Source organism: Suncus etruscus, chromosome 12, assembly GCF_024139225.1.
Source record: "Suncus etruscus isolate mSunEtr1 chromosome 12, mSunEtr1.pri.cur, whole genome shotgun sequence".
In the NCBI taxonomy this organism is placed as follows: domain Eukaryota; kingdom Metazoa; phylum Chordata; class Mammalia; order Eulipotyphla; family Soricidae; genus Suncus; species Suncus etruscus.
Genome location: NC_064859.1, coordinates 102,036,244 through 102,063,665, shown reverse-complemented (window position 1 = coordinate 102,063,665; position 27,422 = coordinate 102,036,244). Strand labels below are relative to the sequence as shown.

Here is a 27,422-nt window from a genome sequence, read left to right as displayed (position 1 = left end):
TATTCATTGACAGAAACAAAATAGCAAAGCCGTGACAAATCATTATTGGCATCTGAAAACCTAACATTTCCTTCTTTCTGTAATGGGGATTCTAAGTTAACAGTTTTAGTATATTCACCAGAATTGTGCCATTAGTACAAACTGATACTGTTTTTCCCTTCATTTTCATTCCTGAAAGTCACTTAAGTTTCTCTATTTATTTGCTTTGTAAAAATAAATAATTTCATCTTTGCAGGGCAATTTTTAGAGACCAGTATATTCAAACCACCTTGGAGAAATTGCTATAGACTGAACTTAACAGGGAAGGGAGACAAATACAGTGAATTTTTTTTCTTTCTAATAAGTTCCAAGTGGTAATAATCCAGCATTCTTCAGACTTCAGCTTTCCTCTGTGGGCCATTGCAGGAAATGCTCAGAGTGCCCATGGTGGGGAGGTCCCTGGCTGAGAGAAGCCTGACTTCACCCTCGTGGTCCTTCCTGCTCAGACCTTCGTTTTCAGAACTGCTTAGATGGCCCGAAATTACCGTGGCTTTACTATCACTTTGCAAGATAGTAAACTTGAATTAGATTAATTTTATAAGTGATAGCAAAGTGCTTCTTAATTTTTCATTATCCCAAATGCCTTTGAGATGAATAAGCCAGTGATTCTCTGTTTTATTTGACCTAACGTTTTTTAGCTAGCCCTTTTCTTTTTTTTTTAAATGAATAATGTGAGCTTTATTAAATTATGTTCCTTGTATTTGTGTGTGTGTGTGTGTGTGTGTGTGTGTGTGTGTGTGTGTGTGTGTGTGTGTGTGTGTGTGTGTGTGTGTGGTTTTTGGGTCACACCCGGCAGTGTTTATTCCTGGCTCCAGGCTCAGAAATTGCTCCTGGCAGACACGGGGGACCATATGGGACGCCGGGATTCGAACCGATGACCTCCTGCATGAAAGGCAAACACCTTACCTCCATGCTATCTCTCCGGCCCCTAGCTAGCCCTTTTCATACTAAAATAATAGTACTGAAAAAAACCCCAATATTATTGTCCATAGACTAGTTTAAAAGTAGTTTAAAAGGTAGTTTAAAAGTTAGGAGCCCCCCCCCCCCCAAAAGTTAGGTGCCCTTGGGGCTGGAGAAATAGCATGGAATTAAGGCATTTGCCTTGCATGTAGAAGGATGGTGGTTCGAATCCCGGCATCCTGTATGGTCCCCAAGCCTGCCAGGAGCAATTTCTGAACAAAGAGCCAGGAGTAAACCCCTGATCACTGTTGGGTATGACCCAAAAACAAAAACAACAACAAAAAAAGATAGGAGCCCTTTGCCTCATATCCTGTCATAGTAGCTGAACCATGTCTCAACGTAGTGAAAGAAAACTCATCTAGAACTTTACATGTGCAACTTTTCACCCAGACACTTCTGTGGATAGTCTGTATCTTCTTCTTATTGACTCAAAAGTAATAGACTGCAGGAAATTTTAAAGAACTTCCTAGGATTTTACATGACAAACAATAAGATAATATTATTACCTCTTTTACAAGTAGAATTGGAGAGGTATGATTTTCATTACTTTCAGCTTCATACTTACATAATTTATCTTAGCTTCTATTTGCATTTGCAGGAAGAGGGTGCTCAGGGGTTACCCCTAGTTCTGCACTGAGAAATTTCTCCTGGTGGTGCTCAGAGGATCTTACGGGATATTGGGGACCTGCTCTGGTCATCAGTGTGCAAGACAAATGCCCTACCCTACCCCCTGTATTATTGCTCCAACCCCTAGAAAAATGTTTTAATTACCCCCAAATTTGTGTTTACAAATTATTCAATAGTTATCAAGGTGTTTTAAGGTTATCAAAGCTTAAATTATTCTTGCCCTCTTTTTATTTTTATGTTTTTTTTAGGAATTGACAGATTTAGCATAGGCATTCTAAGTTTATTATTGTTTTATTTTAAATAGCTGAAGTTTGCAATCTTTTTTTTTTTTTTTTTTTTTTTTGGTCACATCCGGCAATGCTCAGGGGTTACTCCTGGCTCTACACTCAGAAATCATTCCTGGCAGGCTTGGGGGACCATTTGGGAGGCCGGGATTCGAACCACCGACCTTCTGCATGCAAGGCAAACTCCTTACCTCCTTGCTATCTCTTTGGCCCCTAAATTTTGCATTCTTAGCTTACTGATAGTTCATACTTAGATTGGGGAGGATTGGAAGAGGCCAGGACCACATTCAGCATTACTGGAGGTTTACTTCAGGCTCTGTATTCAGGGATCACCTCCTGCTATGCTGGAGGACCATATGGGGTTCTCCAGATCTCCTGCCTCCAATACTTAGATTTTTTTTTCATCTACATTTGTAGAAGAGAAATACTACAGTTTTGTTTTTGTTTTTTCTTACAGAGTGGCAAATTTTGGACAAAGACTTGTTTGTGTAATATCACAAAGAGTTTGGAAAATGTTTCCAGATTACGTTTCTCTAAATTCCATTGACAATTGTAGAAATTTTCTTCACACTTTTTCTTCATTTATTTTTACTAAATTTTATTTTATTTTATTTTATTTTATTTTTTGGATTTTGGGCCACACCCGGCGGTGCTCAGGGGTTACTCCTGGCTGTCTGCTCAGAAGTAGCTCCTAGCAGGCACGGGGGACCATATGGGACACCGGGATTCAAACCAACCACCTTTGGTCCTGGATCGGCTGCTTGCAAGGCAAACGCCACTGTGCTATCTCTCCGGGTCCCTAAATTTTATTTTTATTAAAATCTCAGTAAACTGTTGCACAACTACAGTTAAATATTTCTTTTCTGAGGAACTACCCTTTATTTTTTTTATTATTTATTTATTTATTTATTTTTTTTTGATTTTGAGTCACACCCAGCAGTGCTCAGGGGTTACTCCTGGCTCTATGCTCAGAAATCTCTCCTGGCAGGCTCAGGGGACCATATGGGATGCCTGGATTTGAACCACTGACCTTCTGCATGCAAGGCAAATGCCTTACCTCCATGCTATCTCTCTGGTCCCAACTCTTTATTAATTTTCTAAGGAAAGTTTAAAACAAAACCTGAATTAGGGGCCGGAGAGATGGCATGGAGGTAAGGCGTTTACCTTTCATGCAGAAGGTCATCGGTTCGAATCCCGGCGTCCCATATGGTCCCCCGTGCCTGTCAGGAGCAGTTTCTGAGCACAGAGCCAGGAAAAACCCCTGAGCACAGCCGGGTGTGACCCAAAAACCACAAAAAACAAAACAAAACAAAAAAACAAAACCTGAATTAAAGATGATTGTCATCTTTTTACACATAAAACTGCTTTTCTATAATGCAGATAATCTCCTATCTTTTATGTGCACAATACTATTGTCTTGGTGTTTTATGAGTTACTTTGACAGTGCTCTCTCTGTTTGTTTTGTTCGGTTGCGGGGTCACACCCTGTAGTGCTCAGGGGTTACTCCTGGCTCTGCTCTCAGAAATCACTCCCAGCATGCTCTGGAGACCATCTCGGATGCTGGGAATCAACCCAGGGTCAGCACCTTGCAGGGCAAGCACTTTACCAGCTGTGCTGGTTACTCCAGCCCCTGCTCATTTTTTAGTTTCAGCTTTTGAGTAGAATAATATTTGAAATTGTTTTACTTCCAGTCAATGAAAACTTAAAGTTTTGTACTTAAAGGACTTTACAAACTTAAGTACATTCAAGTGGAAACTGTTGAGTTTTTTTAATCAAAAAATTGAAAGTTGGGCCCGGAGAGATAGCACAGCGGCGTTTGCCTTGCAAGCAGCCGATCCAGGACCTAAGGTGGTTGGTTCGAATCTCGGTGTCCCACATGGTCCCCCGTGCCTGCCAGGAGCTATTTCTGAGCAGACAGCCAGGAGTAACCCCTGAGCACAGCCAGGTGTGGCCCAAAACCAAAAACAAACAAACAAAAAAATATATATCACTGACATAACTAGGATCCACAAGCAGCTCTTTTAGGGTTTTAAGTATTTGAGCTTTTTAATTTGAGCTTGTCTTTAAGGCCTGTGACTGAATATATTACTTTCTATAGAAACATCAAAACAGTTCAGTGTGTGTGTGTGTGTGTGTGTGTGTGTGTGTGTGTGTGTAAAATGATCTTGTTGGATGGATCACTCTGAATCTGGCCTGGGGAGGAAGAGCCTGTTTACATAAAGTACAAGAAATCACTCCTGTTCACATTTTAGGAAACAAGTTAATGACCAAGACATAAAAACATCAATAAATATACAGGTGTTTGTTGATGGTATGTTTGGATGGATGGTCTATGTTAGAAAAGGGAGGTGGCCTTGAAGTGTAGATATAGTCAGAATCGAACTAGCTGTAATAAAAGGATTTTATCTTCAAGCATGGGAAAAGGTACTCCATGCATGCACATCTCCTGTATAAAAAATGGTACTGGAAAAACTTCTTGGTATTTTCATTGGCTGCTATTTTACACCTCCTGAAGAAAATCCCCCCAAAACCGTAATTAGTGTCCTTTCAAGTTTGTGTCTCTGTAAAGGTCAGTTTGGGTGTTGTAACTTTGAAAAGCTCTTGTGAACAGTTTTTGATCTATAGGCCAGTGCTGTTCTATTTTTAAACTCTCTGATACCTTTTTTTCAGTGTTTGTGCGTCAGCATAGCTCTGTTTCCTTTTTCAAGGAATTCAAGAGGGATTGTTTATAAATCCTTGTTGAGGAGCTTATTGTTCCTTGTGGCTTTTAAATGGCTGCATGAAAGCGGATTATCCTGGGACAGACATCCTGGTCTACAGGGCTGGAGGCTGGGGGAGGGGATCTCGACAGAACAAACTTCCCAAACCTCCCCCAAAGGACGCACGTGTGTCACCGAACAGGGACGGATAGCTCGGTCCTGATAGGCAGGCACTAGAGGGGCTCGCACTTACCACCTATACGCCGGATAATTTTTAAAGGACATTCCTAAGATTCTGGCATCTCGGATTGAACTTGGTAAGATTCTGAAGAATTTTGCAATAAAATATCTTCTTCTGGTCCAGAGCGATGGCACATCAGGGAGGACCTTTACTTCACACACGGCCTACCCAGGTTCCATCCCCGGCATCCCATAGGGTCCCCCGAGCCTGCCACAAGCGATTTATGATTGCACAGCCAAGAGTAACCCCAGAGTGCTGTCAGGTGTGACCCCAAAACAAAACAAAAATAAATAATATAGCTCCGGAGAGTAATTTTAGAGTGAGGGACAGAGAGCTGGGCATCTGGCCGAGTGGCTAGAGCTGTTGGCTCATACTGCAAGAGCTAAGTGTGGAGGGTCTGTCTGGGAAGAGGGTCTGTAGGGCACTGCTGTGAATGGCAGAAAGCGTCGCCCCCACTGAGGCAGGAAAGCCAGGAAGATGTCCTGAACTGTCTGGGAGGAAGCACTCAAAGCCTTCCATGAGCACCGGAACCTTGGTCTCCAGTTCCTCCTTGGTTGTTCGGGCCTGAGAACCAAAACCTGCCTGGCTTCCAGGCCTGTCCCATCCATCTGCCACCTCTCTGTCTCTGAAGCATTTTCTTTTTTATTGAGGTGACACTGTGGCACATTTTATAGCACAGGTAGATGCCCATTGCTCCAAAAAAGGCAGTGTGTAAAAATTAGTTATTGTTATAATTCAAGCAATATAAGAACGAACTTTTGTTTTCTTACAAAATCATCTGAGTTTTTTAATGATATTTTTAAAATATTATATTAGGTTAGCCCTTTGATTAGCGTGACCTGGTATATTGTAGACTCTGAAGTGGGGAGTCAGTAGACATAAAAATAGCTCCTGGAGGACTGGAGCACAGCAGCATAGCCTTGCACCCAGCTGACCCAAGTTTGAACCCTGCTCCCAATATGGTCCCCTGAGCCTGCCAGGAGTAATTTCTGAGCTCAGAGCTAGGTGTGACCCCTGAGTGCCACCAGGTGTGGCCCCAAAACAAACAGAAAAACAAACAAAAATAGCTTCTGGAGGGACCAAAGCGATAGCACAGCAAGGAGGGCACTTGCCTTGCATGCAGCCAGCGCAAGTGTGATCCCTGACATCCCATATGGTTACCCATGTACACCCCCAGCAGTGATTCCTGAGCTCAGAGCCTGAAGGCACCACTGTTCAGCACCAGGTGTGGCCCAAAAACAAAACCAAAAAAAGCTTCTGTAATGTTACCTCTTTTCTGTGTGGAATTTTAAATATAAATGTGTCTTCTCTTTATAGAGATTTTCATTCATTAGTAATTTCCCACCATTTAAGACTAAAAGTAGAGTCAGTTAATACAGTCTTGGGAATATACAACATTAGAGATTTTTTTTAAGGGGCCTGAGAGATAGCACAGTGGTAGGGCATTTGCCTTGCATGTGGCCAACCTGGACAGAGCTGGGTTCGATCCCCAGCATCCTATAGGGTCCCCTGAGCCTACCAGAAGTGATATCTGAGTGCAGAGCCAGGAGTAACCCCTGCGTGCTGCTGGTGTGGCCCAACATTTAATTATCTTTTTGAAGAAAAAAAATGAAGGAAAAAAAGATTTTTTAAAAAACTATTATGGGGTCGGAGAGATAGCATGGAGGTAAGATGTTTGCCTTGCATGCAGAAGGTCGGTGGTTCGAATCCAGCCACCCCATATGGTCCCCCATGCCTGCCAGGAGCGATTTCTGAGCAAAGAGCCAGGAGTAATACCTGAGCACTGCCGGATGTGACCCAAAAAACAAAAACAAAAAAACACCTGTATTATGAACAACCTTATATTCAGTTTTAAGTTAAACTTTTTTTTTTTTAAGATTCTTTTTAAAAAGCACTCAAACTTTCTCGGTTTACTTTTATCTTCTGCCTTTTTTATTTTTTTATTTTTCTTTTTGGTAAGACTACACTTATTTCAGATAAGCTAAAAACTGCCTAAATTTGAGTCACTTTAGAATTTAATACCACAGTGATGATTGGGGGCGTGTTGATGTTGATTTCACTGCCAACTTCAGAAATGCCACTTGTGAATGTTCGAGTATGCAGGAAGGCCCGGCTGCTCTCTCCCACCGTCTGGAAGAAGGCTGGACCAGTGGCACAGGCACGGGCACAGTTGGATCGGGGCTTGCAGGGGCTTTCTAGCCGTGGACCGAGACGAGACATTGGCAGCCGTGTTCGAAAGTAAAGTTCTAAGGTGGTTCCATAGTTCAGGTTCATTCCTTAGTGCTCACGCCTGCAAAAACCTGATGAGACCCTTTGATGCCAGCCTCAGGTTAGGAATTACACAGCTGCTCCATTCTGACTGTCTTAGACCCTTGGATAGTCTTAGGTACAGGCTGCCAGGAAAGCTTGTGGCCAGCCTACTTGGTTTGGTGACAGTCCTTAGAGGAAGGAGCTTCCTCAAGAGTGGGTGGATGGCTCCATTCCACTGATGTGACTCTGAAACACAACAGGACTCTCCCAGCACTGTCACCGCAGGCACAAGTGCGCAGTCAGCCATAAGTTTTGATTTGAAATGAAAAGATAAGATAGTTTCGAAACAAAAAAGTTTACCCTTAAAAACGGAAAGTTTTCTTGAAATAGGCTTTTATTCTTTTGTTCTGTGGTTTGCTTGTTTTTTTTTTCCAGCTTAAAAGTACTTTTGATTTCTCACAACTTTTTACCTGACTCAGGTGGCATTTGAGAATGGGTCTGGATGTTGCTTTTAAAAAGACTTGGAGCACGAAAAGAAGGGGCTACCCTACACCTGGTGCACAGCCCCGACCACTTGGTGCATTCTCTGCAAAGCCTCTGAGCCCTCCAAAGGGACGCCATAGTATCTGCAGTGGACACAGCTTTTGCTTCCTAAAACACATGATGTCCTCCGGAATGATCTCACCTTACAAATAGGTTTGCAGGACAGGAAGAAGATTCTTGAAAGAGAGGTTTGGTTGTGATGAAACCAACATAAATCTCTGTTTTTAAAATCTCGTACAGCCTTCTGTTTTAGAATCTTTTCTTCTGGATGAGACATTAGTCTTTAACGTTTGAGGAACTCTGTAACTGAAGACAGACAATAAAATACCAACAGAGAGGAAATTACTTAACGGTTGTTGTATTTTAATTATTTTTTTCCAGTAACCCACTTATGCCTCAGAAGGAATCGTAGTAAAGAAAAAGAGGGGCACTTAAAACCAATATATTTTTTATTTCATACATTGTTCTTTAAATATATTTAAAATTCAGGTTTGATCTGATATTCAGTTCATTATTTTGAATATTTTTATTTGCTAGTAACTCCATGAGCTGACTTTTTTGAGGGACTCTTAATCTAACAAAATCAGCCAAACCATATTTTCTAAATAAATAAACTTTGATTCTTGCTAAATCTTGTATTAATAAAAGACATGTGGGGCGGGAGAAATAGCATGGAGGTAGGGCATTAGCCTTGCATGCAGAAGGATGTGGTTCGAATCCTGGCATCCCATATGGTCCCCCAAACCTGCCAGGAGCGATATTTGAGCATAGAGCCAGGAGGAACTCCTGAGAGCGCTGCCGGGTGTGACCCAAAAGCCAAAAAAAGAAAAATAATAATAATAAAAGACATGTTTTCTATAAAAGGTCCATGGTGAGTAATCTAGCCAAAAAAAAAAAAAAAGTCGCTGTTCTCTATATGTTCATCATTAAGTTAGTCCATGTTGTGAAAAAAGAGGCTATTCCCCCCAAAAAAAGGTAAATTTTTTATGGGGGCGGGGGTGAGTGCACTGCAACAGTGCTCCTGGGTTGTTCCTGGCAGTGCTCGGGAATCTTAGAGAATGCCGGGGATCAAATATGGGTTGGCCATATGCAAGACAAGCGCCCTCCCCACTGTGCTATCACTCAGGCTCCAGAACCCAACAAAATGTATAGACTGATGGAATTTGTAGGAGGCAAATGAGTGACATTTTTTCCCTATTCCTGGAAATTTTTTTCTGCCCTTTTCATAACGATGACCGAATCCTTTCTTCGCAAGTACTCCAGGGAGAGATCTAAGTAGGCCAGACCTGGGGAGTGAGTTTATCCCCGTTTGACCCGATGGAGAGATGGAGGAAACAGAGGTCATCACCGAAAAAGTGTGGAGACTCCTGGCACGGTCACCGAGCAGTTCCACGTTGACCATGTGAAAAGAGGAAGGAGAAGCATATCTGAAACTATTTTTAACCGGTTTACAGCATGTTGGAGCTTCTTTCTAGCTGATGCTTTCTTAACATGATTTCAAAAAGTATAGGCCACCTGTTGACTCTGTGGTAGAGCACACGCCTCGAGTGTGTGATGCTCTGGGTTCAGTCCAGCTCTTTAAAAAGGTAAAGAAAAGAGGCATAGACGTCTGGTCCTTGATGTTGGGATGTGGCAGGTACTGCTGTGTGTCACACAGAGTAAGCCTGTCATAGAGGAATGTGCTCGTATTAGAAGGGCTAGCTGGCTTCAGGCTCTGCCTTAATCTGCCCCTGAAAGTCCTGTAAACTGTGTTGATTCTGAGATCAGCTGGTCAGAGTCTGCCGAGGTCAAGAAGTAACTCTGTTGGTTTTGCTTTTGCCCATGGCGTTAGGAATGGTTCAAAAAACAGCTCTTCCCAAAACTTCCAGTGGTCATGACATTTTAGGGCATTTCAAATGGACTGTTTTTTGGAAATCATTTTAATATTTTTGAATCAAAGATTTTAATAAACTCTCTTTTCCTTTTTCTTCTTAGATCCCAATTTTGTTCGGACATTTCTTACAACATACAGATCATTTTGTAAACCTCAAGAACTACTGAGTCTTATCATAGAAAGGTGTGTCCATTTTAAATGTTTTACTTCTTTTTCTAAAGGAGATTGAATGCGGGTCTTTTATTCCTCACACAATAGATGAACTTCAAATTGTCATTTAGAAGGACTCTTTTTTGCAAATTATTATCTCTTAGCTGACCTAGAACAATGTTATTTTTGATTATTTGAAGGTGAAAAATAAGCATTCTTTTGGCCTGTCCTCAAGTCCACATTCTTCCTTGAGCATGTAGCTTGGATATTGCTTGCTTGTCTGTTTCTTTGCTTGCCTGTTTCACTGTGGACGAGCCAGTGTTCTCTCTTATATGCATATCTCTCTCTCTCTCTCTCTCTCTCTCTCTCTCTCTCTCTCTCTCTCTCTCTTTCTCTCCCTCTTTTCCTCTCTTCCTCCCTCTCTTCCTCTCTCTCCCTCTCCCATCTCTCCCCTCTCGATTCATCATTTCACCTCCTTCTGAAATTCTTTTCTGTGAGGGAAAAGGCAATGGACCTGCAGTATCTGTGCCAGGGTTGGATTGAGCTAGTCTTGTGGCAGAGGTGGATCGAGCAGGAAGGTGGAGCACTGTTCTCGAGTCTGCCTTCCTTGTTCCCCACCGAATTGAGCCACTGGCAACTAGCACATTTATGTAAAGGCAGAAATACAGCAAAGAGCATGGGGGATATGTGTAAAAACAAGACGTCACAGAGAATGTAAGGGAAATAATTGATTCCGGAGTCAGTGAAAAGGCAAGTAGTGATGAGAAATGGAATTATCAGTTTATTCACTGCTGAAGTCCTCAGTAAAAATCATGTATTGAAGAATGTAAGAAAAAGACATGATTTTACCTGGAAATTCAGCAAGTAATATTTCCCATTTGATCAGTTAAGTTAGAAACTATATAAGATGTAGCATGTAGGGTCCAGAGTGGTAGCACAAGTGGTAAGGCGGTTCAATCCCCCAGTGTCCCATATAGTCCCCCAAGCCAGGAGCAATTTCTGAGCACATAGCCAAGAGTAACCCCTGAACATCATCAGGTGTGGCCCAAAAACCAAAAAAAAAAAAAGATGTAGCATGTAGCCTCTGGAAATTCAAATGTAGGGATTTTGTTGTTTTCTGTTTTGTTTTGTTTTCAAGCCGTACTCAGCCGTGCTCTGGTTTACTCCTGACTCTGCTGAAGAACCACTGAGCAGAGCAGTTTGCTCCTGGCAGGGCTTGGGGACCCTCTAGGGTGTCAGGGATGGAGCCCAGGTCAGCCCCATGCAAGTCAAGCACCATGCCCTCTCTACTCTCTCTGGCCCATAGATGACTTTAGATCAGTGTTTCCCAAAAAGAACAATGGGTACTAGACTGATTCAAGGCACAGCAGGGTCTGCAGGTGAAAATCAGGGTCACTTTCTATTTTCTATGGCTAAAAAAGGTCCCAAGAGTCCCACCCTGCTCTGGGTGTTCTAAATGGAAGTTAATCAGATGTACCACATGTCATCAATAAAGAAGTATTATAGTTAAAGAAAGTGTTTTATCCACCCAAAGAATAGTTAACTCTTCAGACATCAACCTTAAAAATTATGTCAACTGATTTAAAAACAAGAAGATAATTAAAAGTTATGTCACGTGATTTAAGAGTAATTTGAGAGTAATATAAGTCAAAAGTGAACATCCACTGGGGGCCAGAGCAATAGTACAGAAAGTCAGGCATTTATTTGCCTTGCATGTGACCAACCTGGTTTTGATCTCCAGCATCCCATAGATTCCCCAAGCATGGCCAGAAGTAAGCCCTGAGCATCACTGCCCCCAAAGAAAGTGGACATCAACCTCAGAACCTTAAAAACAATTTTTTTTTTTTTTTTTTTGTGGTTTTTGGGTCACACCCGGCAGTGCTCAGAGATTATTCCTGGCTCCAGGCTCAGAAATTGTTCCTGGCAGGCACGGGGGACCATATGGGATTCGAACCGATGACCTCCTGCATGAAAGGCAAACGCCTTACCTCCATGCTATCTCTCCGGCCCAAAAAAAAACACAATTATTTTTCAACTTGCATGTGTGGATTAATTGTATTGTGCTTCTGGCTAGTTTGATTCTGATTGACAGTTTCTTTTTAAAATTTCAAGGTGGGAGAACTAGAGAAATAGTATAGCAGGGAAGATGCTTGGCTTGCAGAGCTGACCTGGGTTTGATCCCTCAGCACCCCACGTGGTTCCCAAGCTCTCCAGCAGTAATTCCTGACTGCAGAGCCAGGAGTGAACCCCTGAGCATTACAGGGTGTGACTCCAAAAGAAAATCCAGAATTACAAGACTGTTAACTTTTTCTTACAAAATGTTCTCACTATTGTCTATAGTAGCAGCATTTTGTTTGTTGGTTGTTTTTGTGTTTTGTTTTTTTTTGTAACTGCTCCACTGGTGCTGGGTGGGGATCCGTCCTGGCTTTGTGCTGGGCCAAGCAGTGCTGGAGACCAAACTCAGGCCTCCTGCATGCAGAGGGTGTGCTCAGTCCTTTGAGTTCTCACCCCCTTCTCCCTCCCCCAGCCTGAATGACTTTTACAAGACTCTCAGAATTGTGCTGAGCAGGGGAGAGTTTTGTGTTTATTTGTCTGTTTCTGCAATTAGTATTTTATTAGTTGCTTCTGTTTTATGTCAGGTTTGAGATTCCTGAGCCGGAGCCAACAGAAGCCGATCGCATAGCAATAGAAAACGGAGACCAGCCCTTGAGTGCAGAGCTGAAGAGGTTCCGGAAGGAGTACGTCCAGCCCGTGCAGCTGCGGTAAGCATCTGAAAGACAGACACACAGATGGCGGGTGGAACTTGTTTCCCGGTGGAGTTACAGGAGTGCCACTCGTTGGGGAGAAGGTGATGACAGGGAGAGGAAGGGAAAGAGCACTCGCCTTGCCATGAGTCATTGTACATCTCGGAGAACAACAGTTCCAAAGTGTTGGGATGAGCATTCCTGCTTTCCTCTGTGCCGTCCACTGACAGACATTTTGGTGAGTCACCTCCGTGACTTCGTGACTCTCTCATACCCACCTAGAGTCCTGAACGTGTGTCGGCACTGGGTGGAGCATCACTTCTATGATTTTGAGAGAGATGCAGATCTTTTGCAGCGAATGGAAGAATTTATCGGAACTGTTCGAGGTACGTTCGTTTCCAAGGTCTACTCCATGAAACGGGACGGTGACTGGCAGTGACCATCATTACTACTTAATGTGTCATTACAATAGCAGAGCGTGACTGTTCGAAGATTTTTATAAAGCTTGCTGATCATTTTGGCCAAAAGTTGTTGTTAATACCATGTTGTCCCAAAGTAGTTTCATTATGCTGTAATGTAATAATCCTGTGATTCATTTGGAACTGAATAGACCAGGGGTCTCAAACTCAATTTACCTGGGGGTCGCAGGAGGCAAAGTCGGGGTGATCCTTTGAGTGCAAAGTCGGTAGTAAGCCTTGAGCATTGGGGGTTGTGACCCAAACAACTAAAACAAAACAAAACAAAACAAAAAAGATTCCTCTAGGGCAGGGCCACAAAATGTTGTACGGAGGGCCGTTTGTGGCCCACGGGCCGCAAATTTGAGACCCCTGGAATAGACTAAGTCTGATTTTGTCACACTCATCTCCAAGTGTATATTCTGGAGGATGGTTCGCAACAATGGGACTCATTGTAACTGCCCATGGACTAGGACACAGTTGAGTGAAAAGGGCCTATGTCAGAGAGCCTGGTGGTTTTCTAGGTTGAGACAAGAAATAGACACACAGTTTCCAAGCCTGCCACTCACTGGTGAAGGTCCCTAGGCAGAACATTATGTAGACTTGCTCAAGAACCTGATCTACCAAATGTACCATCTAGCTTTTAAAAATTGTGCATGTGACACTATTTCTGTTTGCGTTGGAAACTCTTAAGACTCAGAAACCTAACAGGTTAAACAACAGTGTTTTTTGACCCATGGTACCAAAGACAGTCACTTCAAAAACTCATACTTGTTCAGGGGTTCAAATGTTCCTCTAACACCAATCAAGTAATGAAATGCAGTGTTTCTTGTTTGTTTTTGTTTTGGGGCCAGACCCAACAGTGCTCAGGGTTACTCCTGGCTCTGTGCTCAAAAATCACTGCTGGCAGGCTCGGGGGACCATATGGGATGCCAGGAACCGAACCCTGGTCTGTCCTGGGTCAGCTGCATGCAAGACAAACGCCTTACCGCTATGCTATCACTCCAGCCCCTGAAATGCAGTGTTGTTAGACCGGCAGTGTACATAGGGCTGAGGAAAGCTCTGGGCTGGTTCACATGTTTGCAGGTGTCTCGGGGTCCCTCCCCAGCACCCCATCATGACTTCCCCAAACACTACTGGGATGGCACCTGAACACCAAGCTGGGAAATAGCCCTTCAACACCTGGTGTCTATTCCAGAATGCAAAAGCCTAGTATGTGTGCCTACATGTACCTCCTATGTGTGCCGTATCTCACAGGGCTAGACCCTGGTCTGGGGTAACACACCTGTCTTGTATGTGGCTGGCTCTGGCCTCCCTAGCACTGCATGACTCCCTGGCTACAGTGGGAGCAGCCCTGCGCACTGGGCAGCCCTGCGCACCGGAGTAGTTCCCAGCACCACCAGGTGTTTTCAAAAAAGAACAAAAGATATCTCTCGTAGTGATGGGGGAATGTAAAATAATATTTTCAGCTGAGTCTATAGAACAGTGAAGCTGGAAAATCTCGACCAATAATTACCTTCTTTTAGCCAGGAATGTTGCTGAATGGCCAAGCAAATGCTTTTTCTGTTTGAGGTCTCAGGTTTAATCCCTGATACCAAGAAAATTAATAAATTAGAAAGGATATGGAAAAATAGGTCTCAGTCTAACAATAGTGGATATCCATGTGGTCAAGAATGAGATTGGGGGCTGGAGTGATAGATAGTACAGTTGATAAGATGTTTGCCTTGCACGCAGCCAACCCAGGACCAAGCAGTTCCTAGGGAACAGACCAGATCCAGCTTCTTGCTTGTGCGAGGCTGAGCTTAAGTTATTTCTACAATGAAATATTCAGTATACAAGTATTGAAATGTTATCTTTAATGTGATTTTAGGTAAAGCAATGAAAAAATGGGTTGAATCCATCACTAAAATAATCCAAAGGAAAAAAATTGCAAGAGACAATGGACCAGGTCATAATATTACCTTTCAGAGCTCACCTCCCCCCGTGGAATGGCACCTCAGCAAGCCTGGGCAAGTCGAGAACTTTGACCTGCTCACCCTACACCCGATAGAAATCGCTCGTCAGCTCACTCTCCTGGAGTCAGACCTCTATCGGTACGTGCACTCCTGCTGGGCAACCTCCCAATGGAACCCCGAACTCTGGGAGACAGAGGAATGAGTCGGTGGAGTGTCTCTTAGAAGTCACTGTGTGCCATGGACAGGGCAGGGTGCTGGCCTTGCACTCGATCAGCCTGGGTTGATCCCTGGCACCCCAGATGGTCCCCCCAGGAGTGATCACTGAGCACAGCCAGGAGTAAGACCTGAGCACTGCTGGGTGTGGCTGCAAAACAAAAAAGCCACTTTGTGGGGGGCAAAGAGATAGAACAGCAGGTGAGACACTTGCCTAGCACTCAGCTGGCCCGGGCACAATTCCCAGCAGCCCTTATGGTTCCCCTGACTACCACTAGGAATGATCCCTGAGCACAGAGCCAGGAGTAAGCTCTGGATACAATGGGTGTGGCCCCAAAGCCAGAACAAATAAAATCACTTTCTACTCCCTGGGTTCCTATTGCACTATCTAAATTTTTTTTTTTTTTTTTTTTTTTTTGGTTTTTGGTTTTTGGGCCACACCCGGTGATGCTCAGGGGTTACTCGTGGCTGTCTGCTCAGAAATAGCTCCTGGCAGGCACGGGGGACCATGTGGGACACCGGGATTTGAACCAACCACCTTAGGTCCTGGATCGGCTGCTTGCAAGGCAAACACCGCTGTGCTATCTCTCCGGCCCGCACTATCTAAATGTAAATAGCTTATGGGTCTGTCTTCAGGAGACAAAATGTGGTACCAGGGATCAAACCCAGGTCAGCCAAGTTCAAGGCAGGTGCTATCTAGTTCTCAAACTAAATTATTTTTAATTGCAAATATATATATTATAAAGAATTAAACTTACAGTTCTAGTCAACCTAATAGCTCACCACTATTTCCAAAAATCAGCTCTAATAGTGATTACCGGGCTGGGGAGTGGAGGAGTGGTATGAATCACAGTTATTGCTCTGCCCTCTTTGGACTGATTTTCATGGCATTATCAGACAAACTGTCCAAGTTCCTTTGTCACCTCGATTCGTTACCTAGCATTTTAAGTGCAGGGAAAGATAATGCTGAAAAAAATCCCAACCTTATATACACAAAGCAAAATGCTAATGTGAAAGGATGATAAAAGTAAATGGGTTATTTTGCATTAAAGTACGTTTTAATTTATAGAAAAAGATGCATGATTATGATTTTTGTGTTCCACTTTCTTCTCATAGACCTTTCTGTTCATGTAAGAGGGAAATTGGTCTGGGAGTTTAATTTTTATCTTACGTATTTAATAAGTCAGGATACTTGGGGTCGGAGAGATAGTACAGCAGGTAGGTAGAGCGGTTTCCCTGCACACTGCAGGCCCAGGTTTGACCCCCGACATCTCATGGGGTCCCCTGAGCACCCAGTAATTGGTAGGTGCAGAAACAGGAGTAAGCCCCGTGCATCACTAGTATGGCCCCAAACCAAAGCAATGCTTAAGTCAGTAAGAGAGAAAGAACGCTAGAGGGAGAGGTATGTCAAACTGTGCCTTGATGTTTTAGAGCTGTACAGCCATCAGAATTGGTTGGAAGTGTGTGGACCAAAGAAGACAAAGAAATCCACTCTCCTAATCTTCTGAAAATGATCCGCCATACGACCAACCTCACGCTGTGGTTTGAGAAGTGAGTATGCCCAGCCTTCTAGCATCCCAGAGCCGTCAGCTGGGTGCTGTTCAGTGCAGTTCTGGTTCTGTGTAGCTTGCCGCCTTTTTTGTTCCAAGATCTTCGCTTCCTCTGCCCTTTTTTTTTTTTTTTTTTTTTTGCACCAAATAAATATTATACTATAGCATCTTAATTCTATTAGTGAATTTTTCTCCTTTTTTGTGAGGGGTCACACCTGTTGACTATCACTACGCCACTGCTTCTCCTCCTTTTTTTTTTTTTTTTTTTTTTTTGGCTTTTGGGTCACCCGGGCGGTGGTCAGGGGTTACTCCTGGCTTTATGCTCAAAAATCCTGAGCAGGCACAAGGACCGTATGGGATGCCAGGATTCGAACTTCCATCCGTCCTAAATCAGCTATGTGCAAGGCAGATGCCCTACTACTGTGCTATCTCTCCAGCCCCCATTTCTCCTCCTTTTTTGAGCTTTAGGTGTCACTCTTGGCTTTACATTTACATCTTATCTGATTCATATTTATACTAGCTTAGGAATAGACTTAATTCAGCACTTAGTTACAAAGAATAGCTCCCACATAGTCCAGTTATTTTTTATCACTTGTCCTCATTTAATTACCCATGACAGCTTCACCCTCCTTCACCTCCTTTGTGAAGTTATTGGCAATATATTGACACATGATAGTACATTCCTGAATTACAGGACCTACAGTAATACATTAGATGTGCATCGCCTTATACAATTTTTAAACATCTACTAGGAGAAAAATGGGCATTTTGGGGTCTTTTGTAACCACATAATTTTTCTTTTTGGTTTTTGGGTCCCACCCAGCAGTGCTCGGGTTCCTCCTGGCTCTATGCTCAGAGATCGCTCCTGGCAGGCCAGGATTCGAACCACCGTCCTTTTGCATACAAGGCAAACAGCTTACTTCCATGCTATCTCTCTGGCCCCCATAATTATTTTTTTAAAACAAATAATTTATTTGCTCCCAGGCTTTTAAAAAAACCATTAACAAAGACAAAATGATCTGAAACATCTAAGGTACTAATAACAAAAGTCCAAAATGTAATACAGCACATCAAGAACCAAACCATAATTTCTTACTGGTCCCAGTTAATTGTGCGGGTTCATTTTTCCAGTTAGCATCACTTACTTGATTTTGAAGAGCTCCCTCCCCATGTGCTCAAGCTACCCTCTGCTGTGCTTAGAGGAACATACACTGTGCTACAGACTAACAGAAAGAAAGCACATAAGCTCTGGCACTCTCTGGCCTTGGAGGACTTCCTCTAATATTTAATAAACCAATGAGTTTGCTAACAACAGATTCTCGTGTTTTTATTTAGCTTGGAAAGAATTGTTGCCTTCATTCTTGAAAGAATTAATATTTTCTTTGAGTTTGTCTCTAATGCTTTTAGTAAAATTTTTATTTCAATTCTGTTATTTTTCAGTTCCAGAATTTTCTTTTGGTTCCATTTTTTATCATTTCTGTGTATTACAATGTATAATACTTATGTGTACTGTCAGTCTCTCCAAATTTCTATTCTTTTGTCTTCATTATTTGATTTTGGGCCACTCCAGGGTGTACCCCTGTCTTTACGTTCAAGCAAGGACCACTCCTGGCACGCTCAAGGAACTATACAAGGGGTGCAAGGAAGGCACCCCACCTCTTGTACTATTAACTCCAGCCCTGAGTTTATATTAGATACCTTTTAAGTACAGAATTTTCTCTTTTTTCCTTTGACTGACTTATTTCATTTAGTTTAATGTTTCAAATATTATCAATGTCATATATTGCAAATTTTTCTTTTTTGAGGCTGAATAATGTCTTATTGTGAGTATTCATTTGTAGATAGACACCTAAGATGATTTCAGTCTCATTTGCTTGGCTGTTTTTTTTTTCTTTCAGCTTGACCATTTTCAATGTTTGACTAAGAACCCCACTGTATTCTCCCTACCCTTTCTTGGCTTTTTTCTTTTTGAGCCACACTTGGCAGCACTCAGGGGTTACTCCTGGCTTTATGCTCAAAAATCAGAAATTGCTCCTGGCAGGCTCAGGGAACCGTATGGGATGCCGTGGATCGAACCTGGGTCTGTCCTGGGTCATCTGCGTGCAGGCAAAAGTCCTACCACTGTGCTGTTACTCCAGTCTCATCTTGGCTTTCTTTTCTTTTTTTGGTTTTTGGGTCATACCCAGCAGTGCTCAGGGGTTACTCCTGGCTGTCTGCTCAGAAATAGCCCCTGGCAGGCACGGGGGACCATATGGGATACTGATTCGAACCAGCCACCTTAGGTCCTGGATCGGCAGCTTGCAAGGCAAACGCCACTGTGCTATCTCTCCGGCCCCTTGGCTTTTTTTCTAAGCAATTAATTTTCTTCTTGTATTAATACTTATCAGAAATTAGCTAACTAGGGGGCCGGAGAAATAGCATGGAGGTAAGGTATTTGCCTTGCACGCAGAAGGTCATTGGTTCGAATCCCGACATCCCCGAGCCTGCCAGGAGAGATTTCTGAGCGTAGAGCCAAGAGTAACTCCTGAGCGCTGCCAGGTGTGACCCAAAACCAAAAAAGAAAGAAAGAAAGAAAAAAATTAGCTAACTATACAAATCCAAGAACAACACAGCACATTAATCATTGATTCGCTGTCAAAAGGTGACTGACTAGAAGGCACTTTGTACTCAGATAAATTCCCACGGGACTCACTGTCTCTCAGGCCCGCAAACACCCAGTGAGGTGGTTGTGACACAGATGGAGAAGGAGCAGGATTGAGGGGTCTCTGGCTGGAGAGCAGTGGCCGGCACGTCTCCTGTGCTCTGCTGTGGGACTGTCCCCGAAGCACTGTCCTCCCAACAGCTCCCCACCGCTCCAGGAACTATTGGGGGGGGAGAGTCTATAAACTGTACCCTTATTGGTAAACTTCAGTTTTGTGTTTGTTTTTGTTTTTTCATTCTCTTGTCTTCGTCTTTGATGCGCAGGTGCATTGTCGAAACAGAAAACTTAGAAGAAAGGGTGGCGGTCGTGAGCAGGATAATCGAGATTCTGCAAGTCTTTCAAGAGCTGAACAACTTCAATGGGGTGCTGGAGGTCGTCAGTGCCATGAACTCCTCGCCTGTTTACAGACTAGACCACACATTCGAGGTAGGGCTGGGCCGGGATCTCAAACAAAAGCAAATGACCATCCCTGTTCTCACACACACACACACACACACACACACACACTCACTCACTCACTCACTCACTCACTCACTCACTCACTCACTCACTCACTCACTCACTCACTCACTCACTCACTCACTCTGCCAGGATCTCAAGCAAAAGCAAATGACCATCCCTGTTCTCTAACACACATACACACACACACACACACACACACACACATATTCTCTCTCTCTCTCTCACACACACACACACACATTCTCTCTCTCTCTCTCTCTCTCTCTCTCTCTCTCTCTCTCTCTCTCGATCTCAAGCAAAAGCAAATGACCATCCCTGTTCTCTAACACACACACACACACTCACTCAACTCACTCACTCTGCCAGGATCTCAAGCAAAAGCAAATGACCATCCCTGTTCTCTAACACACATACACACACACACACACACACACATTCTCTCTCTCTCTCTCTCTCACACACACACACATTCTCTCTCTCTCTCTCTCTCTCTCTCTCTCTCTCTCTCTATCTCAAGCAAAAGCAAATGACCATCCCTATTCTCTAACACACACACACAAACACACACACACACACACACACACATCATCTCCATTTCATCAAGACTTAGTTGCTTACTTTATTTTACTTGCTTTTGGGTCCACACCTGGCTGTGCTCAGGGCTGACTCCCCGCTCTTGCTCAGAGATCCCTCCTGGCAGGCTCAGGGAACCATGTGGTGTGCCAGGGATCGAACCCGAGTCAATCACATACAAAGCAAGCACCCCGCTTGCTGGATCCTCTCTCCACCCTTAGTTGCTCTGCTTATTTCTTTTATTTCGTTGCTCTTTTTAAACCAGGCCTCATTGAAATGCTTTCATGGGTTTTAGCTCCTCGAGAATTTTTCCTCTGATCTTAGCAGGTAATTTTAAGATCACGCAGTTAAATGCTCACGTCACGTTCAGGGAATGGACAGATAAACCAGCTTTCTCACCCAGAGGCATTTCTTGAGATGTGTGTTTGAAGCCAGTTTCTTGGAGGCAGGATTCTCTCTCTCGGACATGGTGATTCTAAATTGACACCGCTGGGGTGGAATGGGCTGACTTTGGGCTTGACGCCTTCTGGTAGAATATGTGGTTCTTGTGAATTTCCACTTACTAAGTATATTTCTGTGCCTGTGCTTGATTTCAGCAAATACCAAGTCGCCAAAAGAAAATTTTAGAAGAAGCTCATGAATTAAGTGAAGACCACTATAAGAAATATTTGGCAAAACTCAGGTCTATTAATCCACCGTGTGTGCCTTTCTTTGGTGAGCATTTCTTATTCCATTTTTATTGTTCGTAGATAAAATAACATCGCGTTAAATGACCGTGTCATGAACCAATAGAAAGTATTCAACAAATAGGTAGCACCTAAATCCCCAGACAAGTTTCCTCTCCTAGGTCTTTTAAATTCTTTTTTTCCGTTTGTTTTTGTTTGTTTTGGGGCCACACCCGGTGATGCTCAAGGGTTACTCCTGGCTGTGCACTCAGAAATCACTCCTGGCTTGGGGACCATATGGGACACTGGGGATCAAACCACGGTCCATCCTGGGTCAGCCGAGTGCAAGGCAAACACCCTACCACTGTGCTGTCACTCCAGCCCCAGATTCAAGGTCTTTTAAGTTCTCTCTCTCTCTCTCTCTCTCTCTCTCTCTCTCTCTCTCTCTCTCTCTCTCTCTCTCTCTCTCTCTCTCTCTCTCTCTCTCTCTCCCCTCTCTCTCTCCATCCCTCTCCTCTCTCTCTCCCTCCCCTCTCTCCCTCTCTCTCTCTCCCTCTCCCTCTCCCTCTCTCCTTCCCTCCCTTCCTTTCGCTCTCTCAATACACACACACACACACACACACACACACACACACACACGTGTATATATAGAGGGCAGATAAACCAGATTTCTCACACAGAAATATTTCTGGATATGTATATATACATTGAAAGATCTACCACTTGACTCTTCTCCTTGCCTGTAGGTTCCTCTTTTTTTCATGATTGATTTTCTGTGTTTCATATTAATATCTCTCAAACTTTCTTTACACTGCCTGTCTATAATGACTAGTGATTCATCCTCTTGATAAGTGTCTATATAAACTATTATCTCTGTTACACATTCCTGTTTAATCTTTCTACTACTGTGATGTTTTCTTCTAGCTTTTTCCCTGTCTATAATGTTATATCATACTACACATAACAGTACCAATGTCCTAATATTTTTTCCAGTCAACTTTTTTTTTTTTTTCAGTTTTATGACTCTATATATATCCTCTCTGAACCCAAAATCACGTACATTTTAGGTTGAAATATTGTAACAGAGAAACTACTGGGATCTTTGTTTTTTGTTTGGGGCCACACCCAGCAGTGCTTAAGGATTACTCCTTGATCTGGACTCAGAAGTCCTTCCTAACTGTGCTTGGGGGGATTATCTCGGATGCTGGGGATCAAGACCGGGCCAGTTGCATGCAAGGCAAATGCTTATCTGTTGTGCTATCACTCTGACCCCATAAACCTGGGGTTTTTTATAGGACATGATTTTATAGTAATGACATTTGGGGGGGGGGTTTGGGCCACACCTGTTTGACGCTCAGGTGTTACTCCTGACTATGTGCTCAGAAATCGCCCGTGGCTTGTGGGGACCATATGGGACGCCGGGGATCGAACTGCTGTCTGTCCTATGCTAGCGCTTGCAAGGCAGACACCTTACCTCTAGCGCCACTTTCCCGGCCCCATTTTTCTTAACTTTTTTTATTGCAGTCCTCTGTTACGTAATTGTCTCATTAGTTTAAAAATATTATAGCAATTGGTACATCTACAACGGTATTAACTTACTTCATTAAGAATAGCACGGTTAGGGGCCGGTGAGGTGGCGCTAGAGATAAGGTGTCTGCCTTGCAAGCACTAGCCAAGGAAGGACCGAAGTTCGATCCCCCCCCCCCCCCCCCGCCCCGAGTCATACCAGGCTGTGCCCAGGGCTTACTCCTCCTGGCTCTGCACTCCGGAGTCACTCATGGCAGGCTCGGGGGACCACATGGGAACCTGGTTGGCTGTGTGGGAGGCAAACTCCCTCCTCTCCATACTACCATTTTGGTCTCTGTTCTTTTAACTAGCCACTAATTTGTAATAAATTAATTTCCAAATTTTACTCTGTGTTCTCCAATAATGCTACGTACAGACATCTTCATAGTTTCATTCAAGTGGTCTCATTATCACCATCATCTCACCACCCCTACTATCAACCAGAACAGAGACTGCCTTCTCCCGTCACCCCACCTTTACCCAAAATTTGGTCTGCCTTCTCACTTCGGCCTTGGCCCAAACTGGAGCATCAGTTCTTGTGAAATGTCCCTCTTGCACATGTATGTACTACACCCCGCCCCCCGAGACCCTGAAATAGACCTCATTGTCTCTAAGGGATCTTAATTCACAATGCAGCCAGAGTGACCCTTCCAGAAGGCAAAGACGCTAAAAACCTAATTACCTGCGGATAAAAACAAAACTCTTCCCATGAACAAGGCTCTTTGTGACCCGGCCCCCGTGCTCTGACCACGAAATTCTCCCACTTGGGCTGTTAAAGTTGCAAAGAACATGGAAACTGGTTTTCTGTTAAACATGCTGTTTCCAGCCAAGATGCCCTTCAACAGATAAATGGCTAAAGAAATTGTGCTACATAATACACAATGGAATATTATGCAGCCATCAGGAGAGATGAAGTCATGGAATTTTCCAATACATGGATGTACATGGAATCTATTATGCTGAGTGAAATAAGTCAGAGGGAGAGAGAAAAAGCAGAATAGTCTCACTCATCTATGGGTTTTAAGAAAAATAAAAGACTTTTTTTTTGTTTGTTTGTTTGTTTGTTTGTTTTTTGTGGTTTTTGGGTCACACCCGGCAGTGCTCAGGGGTTATTCCTGGCTTCACACTCAGAACTTGCTCCTGGCAGGCACGGGGGACCATATGGGACGCCGGGATTCGAACTGATGACCTCCTGCATGAAAGGCAAACACCTTACCTCCATGCTATCTCTCCGGCCCCATAAAAGACATTTTTGCAGTAATTCTCAGAGACAAAAGAGAGGAGGGCTGGAAGGTCCAGCTCACGACATGACGCTCACCACAAAGAGTGGTGAGTGCAGTTAGAGAAATAACTACACTGAGAACTATCATAACCATATGAATGAATGAGGAAGTGGAAAGCCTATCTAGAATACAGGCGGGGGTGGGGTGGAGAGGAGGGAGATCTGGGACATTGATGATGGGAATGTTGCACGGTGAAGGGGGGTGTTCTTTGCATGACTGAAACCCAACTACAATCATATTTGTAATCAAGCTGTTTAAATAAAGATATATATATAAAAAAGAGGAAAGTTGACATATCAAGAAGAAAAAAAGACTAGAATTACAGAAAATACAAGCATATTTGTAAAAGTTGTTTCCATATAGTCACATAAATTCAGAGAATAGTATCTAAAGTTATTTCATCAAACACTAATCCTAATTATTTTATTTATTTTAAAACAAAAACAAACATGCTGTTTACGAGCTTGCTTGTGAACATTGAGCTAAAGCCATGAATTTTGAGGAGATAAATGGCCCTGGCTGTGAGTAAGTGCATCAAAGGACAGGCAGCTGTAGAAACTAAAGAAACTAGAGAGTGGCACCTAGAACAAGTAAGAATCTGTGTCTTCTGAAGCTGTCTCCGCGTGGCGGAGGTGCGGAGGAGAGCCAAGCAGCTAACATACCTGGTTGACTGGATGCTGTAGCACCACATGGAAATGGATGCCAGCCGTGTTTCATTCTGTTGGCTTAATGTCATTTCATTTTTTTCCTCAAGATAAGATTTTCTAAAGCTGTGCTCAAGCCTCCCCACAGAAACAGTTTCCTACCGGGAGCTGCCCTGCCCTGTTACTTGGCTGTTCCCGCAGTGTTGGGGAAGGCAAGGGACCCTCGAATCACCTGCACCCACACAGGCACAAGCTCTCCCTCAGCCTACACAGCCTCAGCTAAGCTAAGGTGCCTTCCCGCCTGCCGGTTAGAGAGACCTTCCTCTCCCTCTTCCTCTTCGTCTCAGCACTACTTTGAGCACTACCTTGTTCGTCTGCTCCCGATGGTTTTTGACAAAATGAGGCAGAACTCAAGTATCTCCTCTGAGCACTCCTGGCTGCTGCTGGAAGATGTGCTTGGCTCATCCCTGCACAGCTTGGAAGTTGTGAATGAGGTCGGGGGGTCCAGAGCCTCACATGGGCGTCCTGGGGGCCAGTTTCTGAGCAGACTCCAAACCTGTCTGAGTGAATCGGCTCACAAAGACCTCAGACACTCTCTTCCTCAAAGTATCAGCTGGTACTTCTGGTGGGGGAACAGGAGCCAAACCAAGAGCAGCCACCAGAGCGTCCCCGAGCTGTTCCCGTGTCCTGGGGACAGACACTGCTCTGACCCTCCAGGTAAAGCCTCTCATTTGCTCCTTGACACAAGGAGGAGCCCAGGCAGAGAGGCCAGAACAGGATCACGGTAGCAGGGGGCCTGAGAGCTGGGTCTGGAATGTTTGTGCTCCCCCAGCCAGGACTCCCTCGGGTCTTGTGCCGCCACGGGGTCTGTCAGGAGCCTGAAATGCTTGTTTCTGTTGCTCTCACTCGTCGCTCAAGGGAATTGAACATCTCCCCCTTTCTTCTATCAAAAAACTGTTAGTGGGGGCTGGAGAGATAGCACGGAGGTAGGCATTTGCCTCTCATGCAGAAGGACAGTGGTTCGAATCCCAGCATCCCATAGGGTCCCCGAACCTGCCGGGAGCGATTTCTGAGCGTAGAGCCAGGAGGAACCCCTGAGCGCTGCCGGGTGTGACCCCCCCCCAAAAAAAAAAGCTGTTAGTGGTGACAAGTTATTTGTCAAGTTTGTTAACAAAATAGTTACATGTCAGAATACATACATACACTTGAGGGGAATGGGAATGGTTATTCCTCCTGAATTAAAATGAAAGCATTAATCTTGTTAAACTTTGTTCTTCCTTTGCAAGGAGATAGTTATGAAAAACCTATCTGGAGCAGAATCACTTGATAATTAAAAATCTCTTAATATATTCTATAAAAGGACTCCAATGATTGAGAGCAGAGACTAGCTTTTCCCTAATTATAGAAATAATTTTTTATATCTTCTAGGAATTTATCTAACTAATATCTTGAAAACAGAAGAAGGCAACCCTGAGGTCCTCAAAAGGCATGGAAAAGAGCTTATAAATTTTAGCAAAAGGAGAAAAGTAGCAGAAATAACAGGAGAGATCCAACAGTACCAAAATCAGCCTTACTGTTTACGAGTAGAATCAGATATGAAAGTAAGTTAAATTATAATTTATACTAAACAGAATAAAATTTATTATCATAAACTATAAGAAGTTAAATTGTAATGTATTAAGTTATACATATTTCTGATTAAATTTATAAATCACCTGATGAAAAAGCTTATTTCCTCAAGGAGAAAAAGTAAAAATGATGCCTAAAATCAGCGCAGTTCTTTTGTGTCAAAAATTTTCATAAGTTTTTTTCTTTAATTTCAGTTGAATTGGACTCATTGTACTAATTGGATTTATTTGTTTGTTTTGCATTGTAGAGGTTCTTTGAAAACTTGAATCCAATGGGATACAGCATGGAAAAAGAATTTACAGATTATCTTTTCAACAAGTCCCTAGAAATAGAACCACGAAACTTTAAGCCTCCTCCAAGATTTGTGAGTGTTCATTAATTTTTTTTTCTCTTTTGTTCATATGTCTTTACATGATTACCAAAAATATTCGGTAAGTTCCCCTCTGTGCTTCATGGACTAGTTTTAGGCAAAGACATTCTTGAATTCAGTGCTCATGTGATGAAATGATGAAGAATCCATAATAAACATGCCCCAGGAGTAGCCCACTTGGTTCCATAAATCAGTGAGCTTTAGAATACATTTGAGGGCCCGGAGAGTTAGCACAGCGGCGTTTGCCTTGCAAGCAGCCGATCCAGGACCAAAGGTGGTTGGTTCAAATCCCGGTGTCCCATATGGTCCCCCATGCCTGCCAGGAGCTATTTCTGAGCAGACAGCCAGGAGTAAACCCTGAGCAATGCCGGGTGTGACCCAAAAACCAAAAAAAAAAAAAAAAAAAAAAGAATACATTTGAGGGGCCGGCGAGGTGGCGCTAGAGGTAAGGTGTCTACCTTACAAGCGCTAGCCAAGGAAGGACCACGGTTTGATCCCCGGCGTCCCATATGGTCCCCCCCAAGCCAGGGGCAATTTCTGAGTGCTTAGCCAGGAGTAACCCCTGATCATCAAATGAGTGTGGCCCAAAAGACCAAAAAAAAAAAAAAAAAAAAAAAGTAAAGAATACATTTGAATAGAACAGACAAAGGAAATTGGCCCTATTCATTTTTATTCAGCAAAAAATGTTATTTAAAATGTAAAAGCAAAAAAAAAAAAACATGTAAAAGCAGTAAACTTGAACCATTTAATTTGTTTACTTAAATAATAGAGTATTTAACCATTAATTATTCGCTATAAATATATGAAATTTGGCTACAGACACTTTCTTTGTAAAGTTTGATTCCATTGTTTCCTATTGTCAACAAAACATTTTGGTACAATATTATCACTTCCTGGTTTCAATAGAAGGTTTCTCATAAGAACTCAAGAGTCAGAAAGAAGGGCC

General features: G+C 43.3%; 1 protein-coding gene across 2 annotated transcripts in view; it reads left to right on the top strand.

The window, feature by feature from the left end:
- Positions 1-27,422, top strand: part of SOS1 (SOS Ras/Rac guanine nucleotide exchange factor 1) — a 107,369-nt gene that overhangs the window by 68,539 nt on the left and 11,408 nt on the right. For both annotated transcript variants that reach the window (XM_049784244.1, XM_049784243.1), the window contains exons 11-19: positions 9,618-9,699; positions 12,306-12,428; positions 12,693-12,796; positions 14,736-14,958; positions 16,465-16,584; positions 19,548-19,710; positions 20,916-21,033; positions 25,906-26,078; positions 26,354-26,470. In XM_049784244.1, the coding sequence (XP_049640201.1) occupies positions 9,618-9,699; positions 12,306-12,428; positions 12,693-12,796; positions 14,736-14,958; positions 16,465-16,584; positions 19,548-19,710; positions 20,916-21,033; positions 25,906-26,078; positions 26,354-26,470 (1,223 nt within the window). The remainder of the gene's footprint in view (positions 1-9,617; positions 9,700-12,305; positions 12,429-12,692; positions 12,797-14,735; positions 14,959-16,464; positions 16,585-19,547; positions 19,711-20,915; positions 21,034-25,905; positions 26,079-26,353; positions 26,471-27,422) is intronic.